Here is a 24,304-nt window from a genome sequence, read left to right on the forward strand (position 1 = left end):
TGCAGTTTTAATGCATTCATAAATAATTTATGTATAGACTTAGCCATTGAATTTTACAGCTACACTAAGGACAATATTCTTATTTTATCACAGAATTAATGTACTCTTCTCCCAAGAAACTTTTTAAGACAATTTAATTTTATTTTGCAGTTACACAGCTGGTCGCAGGGTCTAAGCTTCTACTGAAAACTTGGTGTATTAACTGCTTGAGAGGCAGAGACAAAAAAGTCAAAGGATCAGTGCAGTGCTGCAGCTGTGATGTACAACTTGTTGCTTCAAGTGCTGTTCCAATATTATCAGGAAAACATCACTACTTATGGTGTACTATAGCTGATATGCATGAAAGTTTCCACATCAGCATTAAACAAGCCAAGAATTAAATAACACATTCTCAAGATGCACAACCAGTATTTCAGATTCCCCATCAAAAAATACCATCTATAAAAATACCATTCAAACAGACTCTCTATAAGTTGAAATAGTTTATTTTTTATGGAAGGTAAAAGTCAAGCGATGGGGATTTGTAAATTAGGTTTCAAAGTTCATTAGACATCTTGCATTACAATTAGCTAGTAAACTGTGCAATTATTTCCATAACCTACATATTCTGTGATAATAAGCAGTAAAAAGTTATAAATCAATATTTAACTTGTAACTTTGTATGCTGGGAATGACTATTTAAAGTGAAATTAAGAATACAAGATTGCGTAACTAAGAAACTCTTGTTTAATAAGTGGATTGCAAAAGCGCCTAAATGAACCATAAACGCAGGTTTGCTATGAGAAATTTTCAGGCAAATTTGTAAAATTTGATGTGGAACCTGGCTGCTACAAGAATAAGGAAATGGTTAAGCATTTTATGTAATGTATTAACTACTAACTAAATATACAGTACTTACATCCATCACTGAATATTACGCTTACTGAATATGACTACCACAATGCAAATAATGAAATACCTACACACTATTTGAAAAAACATCATCTTATCAAAAAGAGTTTCCATTGATCAGCACAAAGAGTAAAAGCAACTCTATATGTACTTGAAATATATGTACTTTTTCAAGTACGATATAGCCTTTAAGTGTAAATAAACTTCCAAAGAATCTTAAGAAGATAAACTGTTACCTCTATAGGGTAATGAACCATTGGTTGTGTTCAATTTCACCTCTAGTCGCATTCTCTCAAAATTACACGTGAAAATTAAGACTTATGTAAGAATAAAGGTCATCCTGTGTCCAGATTTGATCCTATTTGTGAAGTGAATAACCTGAGAGTCCTTATCCCCTTGTTACTATGTTCAGTGTATGTAAGTCTTATGTTGTCACTTTTTTATATGAAATTATATATATAAAATATATATATTTTTTAATTAACGAAGACAAAGAATGTGAGTGAAGCAAAAGGATTTATTCCCTAATCATCCATATGATGTAAGGATAAACTGTTGTTCCTAGAAGCTCGGTCCTGAGTCTTCTCCTTTCCTCCTCCCTTTCCAAGTTGCCATCTTCCAACAAGGTCACCTGTCTCAAGCAATGGAGTAGGGAGGGAAAACCTGTGTGAGCCACTTATGACAGGAACCTACCTTTGTTATTTATTTGCACATTTTATTGTTGAAATAATTATGTTGCTCCAAATTATATTTTATGTCTTTGTTTTTACTTAACTGTACAGCACATTCTGGTAGCCGAGATGAGTTTAGTCATTTGCAACAGAATGTTTTATTCAACGAAAATTTGATTTGCAGTGATAAGCAGAATAATACCTCTTTGGATTACCTATTTGTGCCAAGTTTTGTACTGTAGGAAGTAGGTACAGTTAAGATTTTATGTAACAGTATGTTGAAAAGGTGATTCAAAGTAGAAAGAAGCCTTTTCACCAAGGGCTTCTTTCATACATTAATTTTATACACGACGACGTGCATCTAAGCAGTGCTTGTCTTTTGTTAAGTTGTTTTTGTTATCAGACTATTTTAATGATAATGAATAAGTAATCAGATTGGTAGCTAGTATATTGATCTGTGCACACTTTGCTGCCTTCTGGTTTTTAAAAATAAACTTGATTTGCTTATAGTACTATAAATAACACATGTACAAAGTAATAAAATCAAGGTTGTCTCATCCACACGGATGAGAATTGTATTTAAAGGCCTTACACATCAGCCTTGTCCAACACTGCGCTAGTCATTAATTTTATATCTTCTAATAACAATAGAAAACTTTTAAGAAGCCCTGTTTTTTCTTCCACTCCCCTTCTTCTTCCTCCCTTGTAGAATGAGAGTTTCTTGTAGCCTTCTTAGTATCCTTTTGCAGTGTTTATGTTGTCATTTAGAATCAAGTGCTGGAGTATAAGGTTGAAAAAAAAATTGTTAGGATCTATAGTAAATTCCTTTATGGTGCCGTGTTTGTTAATACAGATTACTTGTGTGTCTGTGTATGGTGGATTTTAAAATATATTTAAAGTTTAAAAGCCTTTCCTTTTCCTTAACATTTGTGTAAAGACTTTACATGATATGCAGCATATGGTATCATATTATTATAAATTTGTTTAACAAGAACATGGAAATCCCAAATGACTTGTTCAACATGTGGAAAAAAAACCTGGTTCTACTATGGTGGCACTCATTCACAGGATTCCCGATTCCGGTGTAGTTGAATTTTACTGCAAAAGAGCTGTAAGGCAATTTTTGTTAAAAGTAATGGGTTTGAAGTGAAAAAAATTAGAATTCTTTAAAAATAAAATTTGTTTAATCACAAACCCACTATTTCAACATACCATAAATACAGACACTAACCATACCCTACTTACGAACTTTCGGAGATGGAAACTGACAGGGTCACAAGCTAAAATTGCAACATTAAAATCTTTTAAACTTTCAAGCATCCAAAATAATCCCTTATAATACTGCATGATTTAAAAAAATACATACTAAATATAAAAAAAATGGGTATTCATTACATTCTCAGTTAAATCGGGTGGATAGAAATAAGTAGAAAAAGTATGAACAAATATTCTCGTGATTGTAATAATACATATGCTAATCACAAGAATACTCTAGATTTTTGGGGAAGGTTCTTTGCAAAAATTCTTATCAGCAGGATAGGTGCCCAAAGCAAACTAACCTACTTACGAACAAATTTGGGTAGAAACAGCTGTTCGGAACATAGCTTGTTCATAAATAGGGCAAAGACTGTAAAGTAGTGAAAAAGAATTTCCTGTAAAGAAATCATTAGTTCCATTACAAAACCACTAACTTCCAACTTACCCTGAGTAGCATTTTGGGGGGAAGGGTGTTGTGTTGCTGACACCAGGAGAGAAACTGGCCTGAAGAAGCCATGAAGTTACTAGGAATCAAAGGAGTAGGAAACTAGCTCTAATGGTGCGTCCACACGGTCGAACAATGTCCGACGGACAAACATTGTTACCATATCATAGGCGAAGCAGGATGACGTCATGAGCGTTGAAACAATGGAAGTAGATCTGGCAACAAACAGAGGTACCAGTTGAGGTTGCACACTGCTGTTTTTACTCTGCTCACAAGGCACAGACCGGCAGACAATTGTTGATTGGTAACATTGTTTGTCCGTCTGACACTGTTCGACCGTAAAGACGCACCTTAAAGGGACCAGGAAGTAGAGTGTTCGACCGTAAAGACGCACCTTAAAGGGACCAGGAAGTAGAGTACTGGACTGGATCTGTTAGAAAACATTAAGTAAGGCAGTAAGTTATTAATAGCATATTCACTAACCTTTTTACAAACTAACAACAGGACCGCTTTTGGGCACATACCTAGTACGTACGTATGCTTTCAAGGTCCCATTAACCTTACTCCTTTACCCTAACTAAGGTTAAAGTACGACTTGATCATCAATGACCATTTCACTATTGTCTGTTTTCAGGTATAATGGATCACAGTTAATTGTATACCCTTCTCTGTGAACTTAGCAATACTGTGCAAAATTTGATGTTCCAAAATTTAATGGTGGAAAGTTGCTAGTTCTACAATATTTAGTTTCATAATTTTTCGTTCACCTGCCTGACGCACGATTCATGCCTTATTTATCTATTTTTCTTTTCAAAGATGGAAGAAATCATATTTAATGACATTAAAAACAATCACTGATATCTTTAGAACATTACCGTATGTTATGTTATTGTGTAAAATATTTTCCATATAGCAAAATTGACGTGAACGAAACTATAAGTGATAAAAAACGTCATATCACAACCACTGATATACATAACCAAATAGATGGGAGACCTAGTAATATTGCATAAACATAGTCCTTGCATTATCATTTTCAATATTAAGTTGAAGGTAGTTGAACTATTCCATTTGTTAAATTTTACAGAAAACATTGGAATCTCACAAAATGCTATCAAATTAAAAAAAAAACAAAAAAACTATAACCTAACAGCGTGAACCATGCGACCTAACTCTCTTGCTTTTGATGTCGTTATGTGCACGGGAATCTAATGTCAATGAGTCATTTATCGGTCTAAGAAACATCCCTCAATAAACGAGAGAATTATTGCACTGCATTCGGTGCAACTTCCTGTTGGAGAGATATCAAGAAAGCTTAATAAACCAGAGAGATGAATCAAATTATTTAAAGAACAGCAAAGTTTAGAACGTGGGCCTAAAGGTGGAACACCTCAAAGCACCACAAGAGAGCAAGACAATATAGTAATGTAAATGTTGCTGAGCAACATTCATTTGTGAATTTTGAATTCTAGTGCCTCATCACGATACTGCTGAACCAGGAATCATGACTAGCTCTATGCTTATGACTGGTGTCTGATGAATACTTTAGAGGGAGAGGAAGAGATTTTTAAATCTACACTTGAAATCTTTGGTAGGTGCCTAATGAATAAGTTTAATGAATAAGCAAACTTATCTTTGATGGATGAGAGATTCAGATAGGCTTACTCTTTTTGTTTTGTTTTTTGTCGGTGGCCAGTGAATACCACAGATAGAGAGGGAAACAGTTTCAATGATTGATAGAGTACCTGCATTGTCAAGATATGTTTTCCCATGGCGAGCAGGCACCAAGTAAGCATGCCGGTTGGAGATGGCAACTGGCGTCCGTATGTAGTTGAGGACCTAATAAACCACACGCCTCTACCACCGTGTATCTCTTGTCCCACCTTGACATCCAATATGGCGCAGTGATTCTTAAGGACCAACGTGACCCTCACCATGCCCTTCCAGCGTTGCTCAGCGCAGTCCACCCCAAGGGCCGCACGCCCTGTCGTCCCCTGTGGGCTCGTTCCTGCCCTGCAAGAAGCCAGGCAGGCCATGGCGGCACAGCAACAAATGATCAACTCCCTCCGTGACCGGATTACAACACACGCTACCCCTGCACCTCGTGTCCCTTCGTCTGCAGCTCCGGAGAAGTGTGAAATCGAGCTGAAGCCCGCCGCGTTCAGATCCTGGAGAAGGCCGATGGAATGTTGGATTGAGTTGTGCAGACTACCACCGCGCGAGGTCGTCCACCACATCAGGCTATACTGCATGCCCCCTTTGCAACGAGCGCTGAACGCCAGATTCACCTCTCAGGAATGGAGTAACCTCACCGCTACGGAAGCCATGGATTTCATTCGCAATATTGTGTTACGCTCTACAAACCGTGCTGTGTTATGGTCAGAGTTTTTCAATGCGATACAAGGCCCAGGCGAAAGCGTTAGTGATTACTTTTTAAAGTGTTCCCAAAAGGCCACCGATTGCAATTTCCACTGCCCTCAGTGTCAGTGTAACCTAGCCGAATATATGTTATTACCTAAGTTAACGGTGGGCCTAAGTGATGAGGCTATGCGTCGTCATGTGTACCAATGTAGCAATGACATTAATAGTGTTAGTGCCCTTAGGGCTAGGTGCTGTGCTTACGAGGCGGCCCGTGTTGACACCACTGCGCGCCAATGCAATTGGCGGGAAACTGCTCTCGCGGCTGGCAGCGAGATACCTGAGGCAGATCATCCGAATGCAACCGTCGCTGGTACAGGTAGGGGCCACCCACCCCCTCCCTGTGGGAACTGCGGCGGCCGCCACGCCCCCGGCAGAGCCTCATGCCCTGCCAAGTCCGCTGTTCCGCTGTATGCAACGGATGCCGCAAGCAGGGCCACTATCAAAAATGCCGCAGGAAATCCCATGCAAAAACGGCAGAATCCCCGACAGATGTGTCTAATGCTTTGTCTGGTGCTGTGCTTGTTGCGGGCGCCAACCTCACCTGCCACCCAGTAGTGGAAGTAACAGTCGTCCACACCGCCACAGGAGTACAAGCGCCTGTCGTCGCCGTGGCGGACACCGGGGCACAGGTATGTGTGGCGGGCCCCTCCCTACTGTCGCGCCTCCAAGTCCGCCCAGCAGCCCTTACACCCCGTGCCGGCTTGCGGGATGTAGCAAACCTCCCCCTGACGTGTCTTGGATCCGCCGTGTGCCACGTCACCTTGCAAGGCCGCACCATGGAGCAGGACGTGTACTTCGTGCAGTCGGCAAAGCACCTCTTCCTGTCGCTGGACGCCTGCAGGGACTTGAAGCTGGTACCCAAGGAGTTCCCCCACCCCTCCCCCACGGTGGCACACGTGAGCTTGTTCGATGGCATGGCCAGATGGGCCGCCCAGGTACCATCCCGACCCGCCGAGGTTCCCCTGCCGCCCCAGGAGGAGCATGCGGCCAGACTGGAAGCCTGGCTCCTGCAACATTTCGCCACGACGATGTTTAACACAGCCAGAAAGCCACTGCCAGTGATGCAGGGGGAACCGCACCACATCCACCTGCTCCCATGAGTCACACCTTACGCATGCCACACCCCAGCATCGGTGCCAAAACACTGGGAAGAGGAAGTGAAGGCCCAGCTCGAAGAGGACGTCGCCCATGGCGTCATAGAACCAGTACCTGGTGGGCAGCCGACCGAATGGTGTGCCCGTATGGTGGTCGTCGCCAAGAAGTCAGGACAGCCATGCCATACAGTCGACTACCAGCGCCTCAACGCATCCTGCCTGCGGGAGACGCACCATACCCCAGCCCCATTCGACATGGTGTCTGGGGTACCAAGCACACATTCAAGACCGTGGCGGACGCATACTGGGGATACCACCAGGTGGAGCTAGACGAGGAAAGTCGCGACCTGACCACATTCATCACCCCCTGGGGGAGATTTCGTTACCAACGTACCCCCGTGGGACACTGCTCTGCCGGTGATGCGTATACTCGATGATTCGACGACGCCATCCAGGACATCCTGAGGAAGTACAAGTGCGTGGACGACACCCTGCTCTACGACGACAGCATCGAAGGGGCTTTCTGGCACGCCTACGACTTCCTTGAAACCTGCGCAGCTAAGGGGGTCACCCTGAAGCCGGAGAAATTCCAGTTCGCAAGAAGAGAAGTGGACTTTGTGGGCTTCAACTTGGGCTGGGAGGCCTACAAGCCAACAGAGGAACGTTTGGCGGCCATCAAGAACTTCCCGATGCCGTGTCAGCCCTCTATCACCGACATAAGGGCGTGGTACGGATTCGTCAACCAGCTGGCACCCTTCCTCGCAACAGCCCCCATCATGAACACATTCAGGGAGCTCCTCAAGAAGCCAACGGGGAAGTTAGTGTACTGGGACGAGGCACTCCTCACCAAAGTCCATCACGCTTGGGACATAATCTGCCAATTAGCAAAGGACGGGTTGGCCTACTACGACAGGAGCCGCCCCACAGCAGCGATCACCGACTGGAGCAAAGAGGGCATAGGGTTTGTTATCCTCCAGCAGTATTGCGCGTGCAGCTCCGCCGCCACACCCTTCTGCTGCATGAGCGGGTGGCGCCTGGCACTATGCGGCAGCCGCCATCTCACCGCCGCTGAAGCTGGCTACGCCGCCGTGGAGGGGGAAGCCCTCGCGGTAGCCTGGTGTCTCCAGAAGGCGAGGCTGTTCCTGCTGGGGTGCCCCAACCTCACCGTCGTGACACCACCGCCTATTAACCAAGTTGCTGGGGAATCGGGCCCTTACGGAAATCTCCAACCCCCGTCTCTTCAGGCTGAAGGAGAGAACCCTGCAGTACCGCTGCAGGGTCAAGTATCTGCCGGGGAAGCATAACAGTGCGGCAGACTTCCTATCACGATACCCCACCTTGAAAGCCGATCCCAGCACCCACGACGTGGACCTCGACGAGGACCTCACCGACGCCATGGCGGCCGCTGTCTTGGCAGCAGTAGAGCACGACAGCTGCGTCGTGGACGAGGCGAGTGTCAGACATGTGCCGTCAGCGACCTCGTGTATCAGCTGCTCATGGCCAGGGTCCTGGCCAGGGACTGGGCCGAAAGGAAGTCCCAGGAAGTTGCATGCCTTCGGTCCTTCTACGGTGTCAGGGAGAGGCTGGCCGTCGTCCAAGACTTAGTGACATACACATTTGAACAGGGCAACGTCCGCCTAGTTATACCGGAGCCCCTTCGTCAGCAGGTGGCTGCCAACCTACACGCGGGGCACCAAGGCCTGGACTCCATGCAACGACGTGCGCGCCAGACGATATACTGGCCTGGACTCGAGGGAGACCTGCAGTATCACCGCTCCTTGTGCGAAGAATGCGACGTTCACGCACCATCCCAGGCCGCAGAGGAATTCATCATCACGCCGCCCCCCGAGTACCCCTTCGAGATGATGGTAGCAGATATGTTCCAGCACGACGGACACATGTACATGGCCTACGCAGATAGGCTCACAGGTTGGCTGGAGCTGGCCCACTTCCCCCACGGTACCTCCTCCTCTCACATCAAGACCCAGCTACGTCGCTACTTCGCCAGGTGGGGGGCCCCGGAGCAAATCTCCACGGACGGGGGCACTAATCTGGCAAGCGAGGAAATGGGGGAATTTTTCAAGTTGTGGGGCGTGTCCGTGCGACTATCATCTGCCCAGTACCCGCAGTCCAACGGCAGGGCAGAGGCCGCGGTCAAGGTTGGGAAGCGGATAATAATGGCCAACATGGGCAGCGGCGGCAACCTCGACACGGACGAGTCCTCTTTGGCTATGCTGCAGTACCTCAACACACCCCTCCGCGGAATGAATAAGTCACCCGCCCAGATGGCAGCAGGCAGGCAGCTCCGAGACGGCGTACCTACGGCCTGCTGGCACCTCACGGTAGACAAACACTGGGGGGCAACCCTCCGGCATAGAGAACGTCAGATGGCTGACAACGGTGCTGGCCTCACCGAGAACAGACCCTCCAGAACGCTTCCTGTCATCAACCTGGGCTCCCAAGTACAAGTGCAAAGTCAAGCCACCAAGCTGTGGGACCGTACCGGTATCGTGGCGGAAACGCTCCCATACCGACAATACCTAGTCAGACTGAACGGCAGCGGGCGCCTCTCCCTCCGTAACAGGAAGCACCTGCGACTCACATCATCGGGGCCCCAGCCAGGGTGAGCCACACCTGTCACGCATCCAGCCCCTCCCACGCCCAAGCAGCCACCGGTCAGCCACCCTACGCCCAGCCCGCAAGCAGTGCGGGAGTCACGCCCATCACGTCACGCCAGGAGACCAGCTTGGATGAATGACTACATATGACGTCTTTGACTGTCATACACCCTTCTTATGTGTAATCATGTACATTACAGCAGCATCTGTTTATTTTGTTTTATTAGATCTGTCCCATTACTCTGTCACATGCATCCAATTTAATCCACGTATATCCATGTATTGTTCTTTTTATTTCCTTTCCATGTATACCCATGTATTAATCTTGGGGGGGGGGGATGATGGAGTACCTGCATTGTCAAGATATGTTTTCCCATGGCGGGCAGGCGCCAAGTAAGCGTGCCGGTTGGAGACGGCAACTGGCGTCAGTATGTAGTTGAGGACCTAATAAACCACACGCCTCTACCACCGTGTATCTTGTCCCACCTTGACATCCAATAATGATGCATGCATTTTTTTTCTTCAAAACCTAAAGAATACATTTTATTGGGAGATACTTTATTACAGTAGTTCTTAACCTGGGGGGCGTGCCCCCCTAGGGGGGCATCAGCAATTTCCAGGGGAGGCGCGAGCCCTAGGGAAAAAAAAAACTTAACAAATTATACTTATTATTCTCTTAACAAGAGTGAGGAACTGACATTCAGAAGTTTATGAAAAAATGCAAGTGTCGCCTTATAACGTTAATTTCCTAGAGTCTACTACTCTAGTTATGCTCATTGGTCTGACCATGTTTTGTAGTTGTTGGCCTTCCTCCCTATCCCTCCAAACCCCTTATCTTTCTCATTTTTTTTTACTTTCCTTTAAATCTTGGTAGGGAAGTTTACTCGTATATGCAAGGGGGGCTCGAAAGAAAGATCCAACTCTTAGAGGGGGCGTGGTCATAAAAAGGTTAAGAACCGCTGCTTTATTAACATCGGCCTAATTCCTCCATCACTCCTATACGACACCTCCGCTCTCTTCTACGTCTCAGGCGACTCGATCCGACTTCTCGCTACGAACTCCATTGCGTGAAAAGCATCACTAATGATAATGGTTATTTTAAAATTCCCCGCACCGACAATGGACGCCTTAAAATGCATGTTTATAAAAATTTTTTCTGTTCAAAGAAACTTTATCTTTCATTCCCCAAAATATGTGCATACACTCGTGTTACACCCTATATGATTGTTGTAGCCGTCAAAGAGCAACCCTTGATTAAAGCAGTAGGTTTTTCTTTAAAAAAAAAAAAAACATGAAATATACTTAAACGAGAATGTCACCTTTCATATTTCTTATCCTTTCAGCTACTTATAATATGCTTATGGTAGTAGGTCTAGGTATACATGTGAAACTAATTTTAATTAATTTCTATTTAGAAGAAATGAATAGCTACAGAAAGATCAACCTAGGAAAGCTTTAAGGAAAGTAAGCCTTTCTTAATGTATTCGTCAGTTTTGACTCCAACAGCTTTCCAACGTGTCCAAATGAAACAGGATGATATGTAAGGAATTCGATAAAAAATAAAAGACTGAATTATATTCGTTTGATTTTTTTATGATTGCTTTTTGACTTTGAATAGCTAAGTCTGAGTAAATTATGTTACGCAATTATGAAAAGGATAAGAAGAAAGGTGAACATGGCTAATAAAACAAAAATAACGGGAATAATAAAATGAAGCATATTTGTATATATATTTTCGATTTAAATATTCATTCATATTACGTATCCAAGAGAGTTACTGCTGAAAATAGACCTGGGCTAATTATGTGGGAAAATCTGAAGTCCCATTTAGGACCACTAAATGTGTCATGCAAATTATTTTATTGATCTAAGGACAAAATTAGTTTAATTAAACATCGTTTTCAAAGAATGTTAACGCCTCAATGTATTATTTATCGGCTGTAGGAGACGAAATGACAACACCCCAGTGCAGTACGATATGTTGAGTCAAGACTCGAGCGGCAGCAAAGCCAACTTCAAAATGCTTAGGTATGCTGTCACGAAGTTAGAGTTGAAAATAATATTAGAAATCGTGGACCCATCGGTATATATTTTCCTTACTTTGCAAAATAATTATCTTCAATACATTGAATAAGTCTACCCAATTCTTATAATAATTTATTTCAAGTATAGCACCTTTGAAAGGAAATGTTATTTATTGTTAAGTAAATAATCTGACACCTGCATATGGCAATATTTCCATAACGAACAATGAATTAAGATATTACGCCAATTCTTCGTTGGCCGACAGTACAAGAATTCTTTCTATGGGCACCAGAGGTTGTCAATAGCGCCAGGCAATTGAAGGGCAAGAAAAAGCCACAATTACAAATTGTGATAAAATACAAAAAATATTTGAAAATCTCAATTACATACTTTCCTTTTACTGTACCTCCTTCTTCCAACTTACTTTCCACCCTCTCCTAACAATTGATTCATACACACACACACACACACACACACACACACACACACACACACACACACACATATATATATATATATATATATATATATATATATATATATACATATATATATATTATATATATCTATATATATATATATATATATAATATATATATATATATATATATATATATAATATACTGGGTATGTTGTCGTTTCAAGGTTAACTCATGTAAAACTCTCATTCATCGAGCCTTTTCCCTTTGCTCCAACTAGAATAACTTTCACCTCAAAGTTAAGTATTTAGAGACTTATTTTAAGAATAATTGCTATCCCCTGAACATGTTCGACAAAATCCTTAAACAATTTTTAGACAATATTTTTAAGCCAAAAACTGTAGTCTGCACCGTTCCCAAGAAGAGAGTATTTGTTCCACTACCATTCACTAATAATTCTGGCCCACTAAAACGCAAATTATTGTCACTCTTGAGCCATCTATACCCTTATGTTGAGTTTCAGATTTATTTTTAATAACCCGCTTACAATTGGAAGACTGTTTCACTTTAAAGACACCCTTCCGGAGTTGATGCGTACCTACACTGTTTATAAGTTTAATTGCCCAAAATGTAATTTTGGGACTTATGTGGGATGTTCCAAACGCTTACTTAAGGTGCGCATCGACTCTCATAGGGGTGTCAGCCATCGTACAGGCTTACTTTTAAGCAAAAAAGAATATAGTGCAATTAGACTTCATGTCATATCCTGTCACCATTAGGTACATACAGTACAGCAATTTTGAAATACTTGGACAAACAAAAAACAGCCATTCACTTCCCTTTTTAGTCCCTCTATGTTAAACAACAATCTCCATCACTCAATAACCAAACCACCTCTGTTCCTTTGTTCATTGCATAATTAGCTTGTTCTCTCTCTCTCTCTCTCTCTCTCTCTCTCTCTCTTCTCTCTCTCTCTCTCTCTCTTTTACCCACACCACTCTGCCCATTTCATAAGCAGTTTTCTAACTCGCCCAGTTGTCATTTAACTACGACATGAACAGTAGGTTCTCCAATATCTTGTACAACAGCATCATTATTTTATTTTTTACTCTGAATATGCATGTTTTAATTTTTCGCTCTCAGTATATTTTTGCGTTTTACATAATCTCTTTTAACTTGTCATTGCTCTTTCATGATTTGCAGTTAACTTAGTTTTTATGTTCCATTTTTACTTTGTGTTGTGTATTTCATGTTCCTTTTTTACTTGGTGTTATGGTATTTTAAAGAATTGTAATGTTTTTAGATATGGTCAGTCAGTATAGTTCTTACTGTTTCTCTTTTTTTGTATCATTTTATAGATAAGTGACCCTGATGATGGGAAAACAATGTATTCCCGAAAGCTCGGCTGTGGCCTTGTTTTATTTTTTGTTTTAAGGAAATAATATTGTCTGGAATATTACGACGTCTTCTGGCTATCCTGTTTCCTCCTTATATATATATGGTATATATATATTATATATAGATATATATCTTATATATATATATATATATATATATATTTTATATATATACATACTATAATATGTATATATGATTACATATATACTATATATACATATATATACATACTACATATATATAGACTAACATAGATATATATACATATATATATTATATATATATATATACGGTATATATATACATATATATACATATATATATACATATATATATACATATATGATACTATATAGATATATATATAGATATATATATTATATATATATATATATATATATATATATATACAATATACATATATAAATTACATATATATATATACATATATATACATATATAGTATACATCCATATATAGATACAATATATATAAATATATATATATACATATATATATATATTTACTATATATTATAACATATATATATACATATTTATATCTACTATATACATATAATATGCTATATATATAAACATATATATATAGTATATATACATATATACATATACTGTATTATATGGATATATATATTTATACCTATATAATATATCTATATAAACATATTTATATATATATATATATATATATATATAATATATGCTATTAATATATATATATATATATCTCTATGATATAATATATACATATATATATATATGTAGATGTATATAATATATATGTTATATATATATATATATATATATATGTATATAATATGTATAATATATATATGTATATATATGTGTTATATATATGTATGATATGTATATATATATGTATATATACTATATGTATATATATGTAGGGTATATATAACTATATATATATGTCATATTATATGGTATATATATTATATAACTAATGTATACCTATATTATCATATATATAATTTATATATTTATATATATATATACCTATATATATTAAGTAGAAATATATGATAATATATGTTATATATATGTATATCATATATGTATATATATTGTATATATATAGGTACTATTATATTATGTAAATAGAATTATATGCGGTATATATAGATAGGTATATAATGATATAACATATATGTATATATATTATGTATAATATATTGTCTATAATATATGTATATATGTATGTAATATGTATATGTTATATATATTATTATTTATAATATAATGTGTATATCTATATATATATTATATTATATGTATATATAATTATATATATAGATATATTTATACTATATATATTATTATATTACTATATGTGTGTGTGTGTGTGTGTGTGTGTGTGTGTATAACTGAATCACGAAAGTTAGGAACGTGATAAATCCATAAATAAAGACATATGCCACGAAGGAAAAATAAACGAAGGAGGATCTGCGAGACCTTTCGACGTTAAACGTCCTTTACTGAGCAGTAACTGACATCAATGAGGCAAAAGACAATACAAGAAGATTCGTATAACTGACAGATAGGGATTATAAAGAGATTAGTACCAAGAATCCGACACACCTGGAAGATGTGAAACCTTCCCAAACAAGCATAAACAATGGGTGCAATTAAAGGTTTAAGACAATCATCTCAGATACAAGGACAAGACAATTAAGGGATTATAGGTGACAGCTATTCAGAACTTGGTAAACAAAACCATATTCACAATACATGTCAGACATGCATTACAACAAAGATAACTCTAAGGCAACTGATTTTTATTTAAGTCAGTAATTATATCTTTGAGGTCATTCTTAAACATGTTACAAATACAAGGGTCTAAATGAAAAAGGCCACGACTAACATTGAAATTACAATGAAAAGTAAGTTGTATTAAAGCAGATTCTGAAAGATTTCGTGATAAGACATCTCTTGACCTTGCAATTACTGAACTACCAACCCAATTTATTCTGTGGTTGTTTTCACTTAAATGAATGAATATTGCATTAGATGTTTGCCCAGTTTTTACAGAATATTTATGCTGGCTTAGCCTTACTTCTAGGCCTTTGCTAGGCTGTCCGAGATAAAATGAGGGACAATCCATACATGGAATTTTATATATTATATTGTTGCTTTCTCTGGGGCCATTTTTTATTAACATTCCTTTTAGCGTGTTATTATAGGAAAAAACAAGGTTGACATTAAAAGCTTTTAACAATGATTTAATGGTTTCAAATCCGTTAAAATAAGGCAAACTGAGAATGTTCTTAGAATTTTCTTTCTGCGTGTTACTTACACTATAAAATTTTTTGTGGGCTTTATTATAACAAATATCTAATATATGTGAAGGATAGCATAAATCTTTCCCTATTTTTCTTATGTATTCAATTTGTGGACTGACAATGCGCAATGCTCGTAAAAACATAGAGGAAAAAATTGATATTTTCATGTTAAGATGGTGGCCTGAGAAGAAATGAACATAAGTTAAGTTGTTGGTCGGTTTCCTATAAATACTGAATTTACATTGAAATGGTTCTCTATGTATCAAAACATCTAAGAAAGGGAGGCAATTGTCTTTTTCTAATTCTAGAGTAAACTTAATCGATGGTACCTGGTTATTTAATTTAGAGAGTAAATCATTTACATCAATACCGATAGGAAGAACAGCTAAGATATCATCAACATAATGATACCACTTTTCAGGAATATAAATGATATTAGGTAAGTAGCGTTTTTCAAAGAATTCCATGTACAGGTTTGATAGTAGTGGTGATCAAGGATTTCTCATTGCCATGCCAAATATTTGTTGATAAAATTCACCATTGAATATAACCTTACAATCACAAATGCACAAACTCGTGAGTGAAATAATGCGACTTATAGGTAGAGGTAATTCATGCTGAGTTACTTCATTACTAAGATATTCTAAAATAGAGTCTATAGGGACTTTAGTAAAAAGAGAACATACTTCAAAACTAGTGAATCTATCAGTAGGGCAAAGAGCAATTTTGTTTCAATTATCAACTAAATCTAGAGAATTATATATATGAGAATCGGAGATGGTTCCAAGTAATGGGGACAAGATCTTTGTGATATATTTCGAAAGTTTATGTGAAATTGAACCAACACCACTGATAATAGGCCGCATAGGGTTATTTTCTTTGTGCGTTTTGACTAATCCGTACAAGTAAGGTAGCGAAGGAGATTTGACTGACAATTTGCCTAGTAGTTCTGTTTTATCTTTAAGGATATTTTTCACTATGCTATTGAAGTTTTTTATGACTTCATCAAGGGGATTTTTTGTTAGTTTTTTATAAGTCACATCATCGTCCAGTTACTTTTCATTGTAATTTCAATGTTAGTCGTGGCCTTTTTCATTTAGACCCTTGTATCTGTAACATGTTTAAGAATGACCTCAAAGATATAATTACTGACTTAAATAAAAATCAGTTGCCTTAGAGTTATTATTTTTGTTGTAATGTATGTCTGTCATGTATTGTGAATATGGTTTTGTTTACCAAGTTCTGAATAGCTGTCACCTATAATCCTTTAATTGTCTGGACCTTGTATCTGAGATGATTGTCTTAAACTTTTAATTGCACCCATTGTTTATGCTTGTTTGGGAAGGCTTTTCATCTTCCAGGTGTGTCGGATTCTAGGTACTAATCTCTTTATAATCCCTATCTGTCAGTTATACGAATCTTCTTGTATTGTCTTTTCCCGTATCTATGTCAGTCTCTGCTCAGTAAAGGACGTTTAACGTCGAAAGATCTTGCAGATCCTTATTCGTTTATTTTTCCTTTGTGGCATATATCTTTATATATATTATATATATATATATACATACACATATGTTATATATACTTATATAATATATATATATTATACACATATGTATATATATATATATATATATATATATATACTATATATATATATATAATATATATACACACCATGTATTATATATATATATATATATTAATCTATATATATATATATATATATATATATATATATATATATATATATATATATAAATATATATTATCTATAATATAATATATATTATATATATCTATATATAATATTGGTACAATTGAATTGACCGCCTCGTCTTCCCAGACAGTATTTGTTAACTGTAATTTTATTTCCAAAAGAGCAGCCATATTCACCCAAATATCAGCTGATTTTAGGCGGGAACCCAAAGCACGCCAGCCAGAGATAGGAATTTCCTGTTAGAAGGGGGGAAATAAAGACTTTCTCAGCCTTAAGGACGTATCCCAAAAGGGAGGGTGTAGGTAGCCAGGTACTTATTAGGCCTACGTCTTTAGCTCCTTTTTCCTGTGAACCCTCTGCTGCTGTATGTTCAGTTTCCAGGATGCCCTGCTCTTGGGGGGTTAAGCTGAACCCATCCCCCATGAAACACACCTGCCTTCGACCTCAGTCAGCTCCAGTTGTGACCTCAGACGGATGTCCAGCCACCAGCCTTCCATTTTAGGCCTAACAAGGCGTTACTGGTGCGCCCAGACCCGAGACAAAGCCGACGCCGCATTTCTACAAAGTTCAAATTACTATGGCATCCAGGTACGTCTTGTGAAACAGTCATATTGCCAGTTCCTTACCTCCTAGTGTCGCAATGACTCCCCATTTTCAAAATTCAAACTTCTAATTCTCAAATGAACATTTCCTTTGCTCCTCTCACTGCCTTGTGGCCGCATGCTTCCCTTGTGTGATCGTCCCAGACAAATGAAGTCATTGAATATTTCATTTAACGCTAAGAGTTCCTCCCCAGTGTGTTAGACAAAGTGAGTAACTGTAACTTGTGCAAGAACTCTTTGATTATTTTGTGTCTAATCTGGGATTTCTTCCAGATTTCCTGAGTCACGTGTCCAAGTCTTCGCGCCCTCAAGTGATGCTTTACCGCAAGACATATGAACAATTTTGAAAGCCAGCTTTTACGTGAACCGCATTTTTAGCCAACTATCCAGCCCCTTGTGAGAGATAATATTGGTCCCACGTGTGGGCAAGTTGCATTTACTTTCCCAGGCTATTAAGCAGCCTCCTGTAAATAAATGTATGTAAAGTAATTAGCTGAGTTTTCTGGCGACCTCCCCTAGAGTAAATTAACACTATAAATCCTTTTAAGGTAAGTTCAATCAATTTATTCTGCATTCTCCCTCAACTATTTTCGTTTACGTATTTGAGCCCCTTCAGGCCAGGGCATAAAACGTAACAATATATATATATGTATATATATATATATATATATATATATATATATATATATATACATATAAAAGGAGGAACAGGATAGCCAGAAGACGTCGTAATATTCCAGACATTATTATTTCCTTAAAATAAAACAAGGGAACAGCCGAGCTTTCGGGAATACATTGTTTTCCCATCATCAGGGTCACTTATCTATAAAATGATACAAAAAAGAGAAACAGTAAGAACTATACTGACTGACCATATCTAAAAACATACAGTACTTTAAAATATCTTAACACAAAGTAAAAAAGGAACATAAAATACACAACACAAAGTAAAAATGGAACATAAAAACAGAGAGTTTATAGTTTTTGACTTTAACATTGAGCTCCTTAGAGAGGCTTCTCGAGGTTATTTTACTGGAGAATTGGAGGTATAATATTTGGGCCATTTGACATTTTATTTTGTTGGAGATAGTCCATAGTTTAGGCCTATGGTAGTGAGAGCTATGTTTAGTTCAATTATTTTTGCAACCATTTTGTTGCAAATGGAAACCCTTGTGAGAGGAGATATGGGGCAATATTTTTTAGTGTATCAGTTAGATGCTCTGAGTACATTTTTCGGGGACAGAGTTTCTTTTTTTGATGACTCTACTTGGAGGTGTAATAAAATTTTTTGGAGACTTGTTTCTATTCCATATGTGGTTACTGGTGAAATAGAGGGAATATGGTATTATGGGGTTATTGATGAAATGGAGGGAATTATTTATATTGCCTGGGTGGTATTATTATTAATATGGTGATATATATGAGTGGCATTACTGCATTGCAGTTTTATGATTCCCCATGAAGAGGTTGTATTTTTCATATTCACCAGTAGGTTATTTTTGGGAGCATACAATTGCTGAATTGTGGTGAGTTTGCCGTAGTTTATATCCCGAATAGGTGATAATTTGTTTTATAACTGGGCAGTATCATGTGGGAGTTATGTCTTTGAGACAATTTTTTGAGCACCTTGGAGATATCTTGGAGATAATTTTGTGAAATGTGATTATATAATGTCAGTATAGAATTTCTGGGGCTTTTTGGAGACTGATGGTGTCAGTATAGAATTTTTTGGGGAATCATGGGTTTCTGAAGTTGCAAGTCTGACTAGGCATTTCTATACTGCAGTTCGAGCACCTGACGTGTTCACAGGTGGATTTTTGCTGATAATGCCGTGATGAGTCCGGTTGCTGACTCTTTTCCTTCAGTGTTGATTACTCAGAGTTTTGCACTATTCTGAGAGATGCTGATTTTGGAATTCTGCGGAGATGTACTTCGTAAGGGGGTTGTTTCCGGTCGTTTAAGAGCGATGAAATTGTTGCGATAGCAAATTCCGTAACAATACGTGTTGCATTTATGAGGGAAAATGTTGGGTTCTGTATATTATATATGTTATGTGCTTTGTAATGGGGAAAGTTCACTTATTATTATTGTTGTTATTATTATTTTCTTCTTTTTTTCTTTTCCTACGAGATTTGCCGTAACTGGGGTTAAGCTTTAAATAGCATTTCTATTTTTGGACAGGAGATATAATTTGTCGGGGTATGTAAAATGGGTGTTTGACATATTTCATGGAGATTAATTATATAAGCAGTAAAAGGGTTTTTTGCTGTTAGACAGTGAAGAGTTTTTACCGATTTTGTGGGTTACTGAAATGTCAGACCTTGAGAAAACATTTTTGGTGATAACTTGGGTTGGGTTTGTTACGCTTTTTTTTTTTTATTTGCGATAATTTGTGAGTTTGAAATGTGAGTGATGACAGAAGTCCGTGGAGTTTCTGTGAGTTCTGGAGTGTGTGTGTGCTGACTTGTGTGAATTTGGCGAGTTTTTTTTTTTTTTTGTATTGTTGGAGAATTAAGTTGGAGAATTTAATATTTTTCTTTACGGGGTTAAGATAGTGATTTATGATTTAGCGATCCTATGGAGTTCCTTCACGAGTTGTAGTTAGAAATTAGTTCAGTGGTCATATTAGTGGTGATTAATTGGGGTTAATTGGAAAATGTTCAGTTAATCTTTTTGGCAATTTTTTGAGGTCATTATTTGACAAAAGTATGTCTGGGGTTAATTTTTCTTTAATTGACCGATGACATGACTGACATACTGAACACAATAAACATCATTCCCCAACGCCAGCAAGACGCCCTTCAAATGTTGCAGAGATGTTGCTGATGTTTGCCCACATACGAGAATTTATACGAGTCTACGGGGTTTTACAGCACTTTTGGAATACGGAAATCGCCAGTTGTCTTCCACGGGGAGACGTTTTGCCTTTCTACAGCGTGTTTCAAGAGTCTGTGCAATTACAATTGCAGACCAATCACATACATGGGAGTGTGAAAAGTTCAAGATGAGGAGATATTACCAATTGTTATTATAGCCCATATGCAGGTTGTTGGAGATGATGTGTGATAGACATTGTGATGCCAGAGACGTGCAGGTATTTTTATCATAGTGTTTTATGAGCCGGCCAATGTGTTTATATATATATATATATATATATATATATATATATATATATATATATATATATATATGAGCTGTTTTATGTGTGCTATGGCTAGGGTGGTGCTAGCAATTCAGGTGGCTGAGAAATCTGTTACATAAAGAGGGTTTTGCTAAGATAATATGATTAATAATATATAATGTGATATGCTATGACGTTTCTTAGAATGTAGAGAAGTCAGCAGTTTAACTTCCCTAGAGGGACAGAGGGAGTTTTGAGTGACGAGCTTAGGAATGCTGACAATGTCTCTTTATTGAGGTGGTGTGATCAAGATTGCTGTCTTAGCAAAATCAGTCCCTCATCCTGGCCGCTATGAGCGTAGAGGTGACTTTGAAACTGGATTCAAGCAGTTCATGGGCGTGAACATTCTGGACAATGGGTGTGAGTTTGTGTGTATGTACAAGCCTCTTTCCTACTTAATGAGATGTAGTCCTAGAATGAGGGGGAGACCATTACAGAGAGGCGGCAGAGCCAGGATGGCTTCTGCAAACTGTTTTTAATATGGTGTTGTGCATAGAGTGTTGGATGGGTAAAGCCATTTTCTTTCATTTTCGGCCTTTTCAAAGTGGGGTGGCTGGGTGGTATTTTAATATTTATTTCAGAGTAGTTCGTGTTTTATATGAATCTTTTGTGATTATACTCTTATGCTTATCGGGGTGTTCTCCTGTCTCTAACAGGCGATTCTGGACAAGGGGAATTGTTTCTGAGAAATGGGATTTCTGGAGAAATGGGAACTGGGACTTAAGGATTATATGGTTGTACTGACTATGTTGACTGTGCTAGTGTTATGGCTAAAACTAATGTTGGTGTTTGATTAATTACGAGGGTTATCGGAGTTATTTTGGCTTCTGAGTTTAACATTTCATTTTAATCATTCTGTTTAATTAATCTGAGTTATTCAGTTAATACTTTGCTTTTAAAAAATAAAATAAATGCATATTTTTGTTAATTCACGACTTTGATTTGCTGACCTTAGATAATGGGAGGTGTATCGAGAGAGAGAGAGAGAGAGAGAGAGAGAGAGAGAGAGAGAGAGAGAGAAAATATATTACCAGTTGCCTGCCACTCTTGTCCATCACTATCTTTTAAAAATGATAACGAGATAATCATCTCATTTTATTTATATATATATATATATTATATATATATATATATATATATATATATATATATATATTTTATACACAGATATATATATTCATATATGTTATATATATATATATATAATATATACATATATATATATCTATATATATATATATATATATATATATATATATATATATATGGTATTTATATTTATATATATATATAATATATATATATACAAATAATATATATAAATTTATATACTTATATATATATTATATATATATATTATATATATATATATATATATATTTATATATATATATATATAATATATAAATATATATATATATATATATATATATATATATATACTATATATATAAATTATATATATATATATATATATATATATATTCTATATATATTATATATTATATATATATATATAGATATATATATATATATATATATTATATATATATATATATATATATAATATATATATATATATATATATATATATATATATATATATAAGCAAATCCACAGGAAAAAGATAGTCAGAAATCCAAGCGCTTTCGTCTTTACTAAGGACATTGTCAAGAGCTAATGAAATACAATTGGAGAGGAAAAAGGTCTCAGGTACACAACAAGATCAAGAATACCAGATGGTTAATGTCAAAAGGGTAAAAATTAAGAGAGATTTTTAAATCCGATTATTGGATATCACACGGTCACAAACCTAAACAGATTTGAGACTAACCGAAATTACAAAAGTATCTTTACGGTCCAAACATGTAAAAACTGAATATATTTAATTTGTTGATTATATTTATCAACAACTTTTTTTCAATACGAAAGCATTAAAGTTTAAAATAACCAAGACTTGGAATTTAGAACATTTCTATTATTTGACTTGATGAAACAAGATTCAATTATATTCCTTTTAACTGCGTCATTACATGGGATTAAGGCTCTTGCTTGACTCCAGTTAATAGGATGATCTAAATCTCTCATACGTACGAATAATGCATTCGATATTTGCCCAGTTCTCGCAGAATATTGATGCTGTTTGAGACGTTGTGAAAGAGATTTACCGGTCTGTCTGTAATAGACTTTATCACACTTTTTGCAAGGAATTTCATATATGCAGACTGGAAGATCTTTAGGAGAATTTTTGATTACTAAACTCTTAATCCCCATGTAATGACACAGTTAAAAGTATCATTTGAATCTTGTTTCATCACGTCAAATAACAGAAATGTTCTAAATTTAAGTCTTGGTTTCTTTAAACTTGCTAACAGGGGGGAAAAGCTGCCCCCAACACCCAAGCTTCACGCCCGACGACGCTCTCAGTCCACTCCAGTCCGTGACCTAGGACGGATGTTCCAGCCAGCCTGCCCATAGGCCTACAAAGGGGCTACCTGGCGCCTTGACCTCGGACAAAGCTGACACCAATTTCTACAAAGGTCCATTACATAAGGCTTACAGGTACGTCTTGAGATACAGTCATATTGCCAGTTCTTTTCTTCTGAGTCAAATAAACTCTTCCACATTTTCCAATTCGAACTCCTAATTCTCAAATGAACATCCCTTTGTTCCTTTCCCTGCCTCGTGGCTGCATGCCACCTTTTGTGATAGTCCCAGACAAACAAAGTCTTCATTAAATATTTCATTTAACCACTAGAGTTCCTCCCCAGTGTGTGTGTTAAATAAAAGTGACTGCCCTTGTAGCTGAAAATAGTGCAAAAAGTCCTTATTTTAGATTGTGTCTAATCTGGGAACTTTTCCAGATTTTTTCTGAGTCACGTGTCATGTCTCCTCACATGCAAGAGCTTCCTTACCGCAAGATACCTATTATCAATTCTGGAAACCAGCACTGAATTAGATTTGATTGTGGCCAGTTTTTCCATATTGTGAGAGATAGGGGCGATCCAGACATTATACAGCGCTCTGCCCACGTGGCTCTATGCCGTGCCTTTATCCCAGGGCAGTCCATGTACTTTTGTAAATAAATGTAATGTAAATTAATCAGCTGAATTTCCTGGCGACCTCCCAGAACCAAATCAATCCTTTTTAAAGTTATCTATGGTACGTCAGAAGCCCTCTATTTTCCAATGTTTCCCTCTAATATCCTTCCTTTACGTATTTGGGATCACAAGGCCGTCCAAAAC

At 37.6% G+C, this 24,304-nt stretch overlaps 1 protein-coding gene and 1 long non-coding RNA gene across 17 annotated transcripts in view; one reads left to right on the top strand and one right to left on the bottom strand.

Moving 5' to 3' along the window:
- The window catches only part of LOC135212752 (early endosome antigen 1-like), a 278,033-nt gene extending 275,565 nt beyond the window's left edge, over positions 1–2,468 (top strand). For all 15 annotated transcript variants that reach the window (XR_010313979.1, XR_010313978.1, XM_064246495.1 and 12 more), the window contains one exon: positions 151–2,468. Coding sequence is in view for 1 of the 15 variants with exons in the window: in XM_064246490.1 (XP_064102560.1) it covers positions 151–186 (36 nt within the window). In the remaining 14 variants the exon portion in view is untranslated. The remainder of the gene's footprint in view (positions 1–150) is intronic.
- Positions 1–24,304, bottom strand: part of LOC135212756 (uncharacterized) — an 819,431-nt gene that overhangs the window by 319 nt on the left and 794,808 nt on the right. For both annotated transcript variants that reach the window (XR_010313982.1, XR_010313981.1), the window contains 2 exons: positions 3,659–3,694; positions 3,265–3,614 (listed from right to left, as the gene is read on the bottom strand). This is a non-coding gene — a long non-coding RNA (uncharacterized LOC135212756). The remainder of the gene's footprint in view (positions 1–3,264; positions 3,615–3,658; positions 3,695–24,304) is intronic.

The sequence above is a fragment of the Macrobrachium nipponense genome, chromosome 41, assembly GCF_015104395.2.
Source record: "Macrobrachium nipponense isolate FS-2020 chromosome 41, ASM1510439v2, whole genome shotgun sequence".
NCBI classification, from domain to species: domain Eukaryota; kingdom Metazoa; phylum Arthropoda; class Malacostraca; order Decapoda; family Palaemonidae; genus Macrobrachium; species Macrobrachium nipponense.